Below are 840 nucleotides of genomic sequence, written 5' to 3'. Positions count from 1 at the left end.
CCAAAGTTTATCCTTCAGTCTGTATAACAGTGTATCCGGCTCCCCAGTTTATCCCATTGCTAATGACCCTGAGGGCCCCCATTAGTTTGATGACAAACTGCCCCAGTGACGCTCAGTGCCCCCTGCAGGTAGGGGGAGGTGGGGGGACGGGGCACAAACACCACATGATTATATGATGAAACTCCCAGCATCCCCTGCCAATCTGTAGCCCCGGAAGCTGCTTGGCGCCATAATTGTAAAGCTAAAGACGCATAAACTGTGACGTCAGACGCGCGCTCCCGCTGGGCAATGACGTCACTGGTTGTAATGTATCACCCGCCTGGGGGCGTGTCCCAGCGCTACCGGAAATGGATGACAGGAAGTAAACAAAGGGAGAGCGGTGGGGCGCAGAGAGGGAGATGGAGGGGGGGCCATTGGGCCGCAGGGCCGCTATTCCCGCTATTCCCGCTATTCCCGCTATTCCCCAGCGCTGCCTGGCCCCCGCCCTGCTCCAGGGATTCGCCATCACTTCCCTCTGCACCGCCCTGTCCGACCCCAGCTGGCTCCTACTGCATGCCGGGAACCGCTCCTATGTCTATGGGGTATCCTACGTACTGCACCGGGGCCTCAACCTGACCGCTGGGGGTGAGAGGCAAACGGGTACTGACAGCAGGGGGAGGGGTACTGACATTCAGCGGGGAGGGTCTACAGCAGGGGAGGGAGTACTGACAGCAGGGGGAGGGGTACTGACAGCAGGGGGAGGGGTACTGACAGCAGGGGAGGGGTACTGACAGCAGGGGGAGGGAGGTACTGACAAGCAGGGGGAGGGTACTGACAGCAGGGGAGGGTACTGACAGCAGG

At 60.4% G+C, this 840-nt stretch overlaps 1 protein-coding gene across 1 annotated transcript in view; it reads left to right on the top strand.

The window, feature by feature from the left end:
• Nucleotides 1-367: 367 nt before the first annotated feature.
• LOC779549 (transmembrane protein 127) overlaps nt 368-840 on the top strand; it is a 24,765-nt gene continuing 24,292 nt past the window's right edge. Inside the window, exon 1 of the mRNA XM_031895251.1 lies at nt 368-624. Coding sequence (XP_031751111.1) covers nt 399-624 — 226 coding nt within the window. The 5' untranslated portion in view covers nt 368-398. The remainder of the gene's footprint in view (nt 625-840) is intronic.

The sequence above is a fragment of the Xenopus tropicalis genome, chromosome 1, assembly GCF_000004195.4.
Source record: "Xenopus tropicalis strain Nigerian chromosome 1, UCB_Xtro_10.0, whole genome shotgun sequence".
In the NCBI taxonomy this organism is placed as follows: domain Eukaryota; kingdom Metazoa; phylum Chordata; class Amphibia; order Anura; family Pipidae; genus Xenopus; species Xenopus tropicalis.
The sequence above is the reverse complement of the archived record's forward strand: the minus strand, read 5'-3'. Positions and strand labels throughout refer to the sequence as shown.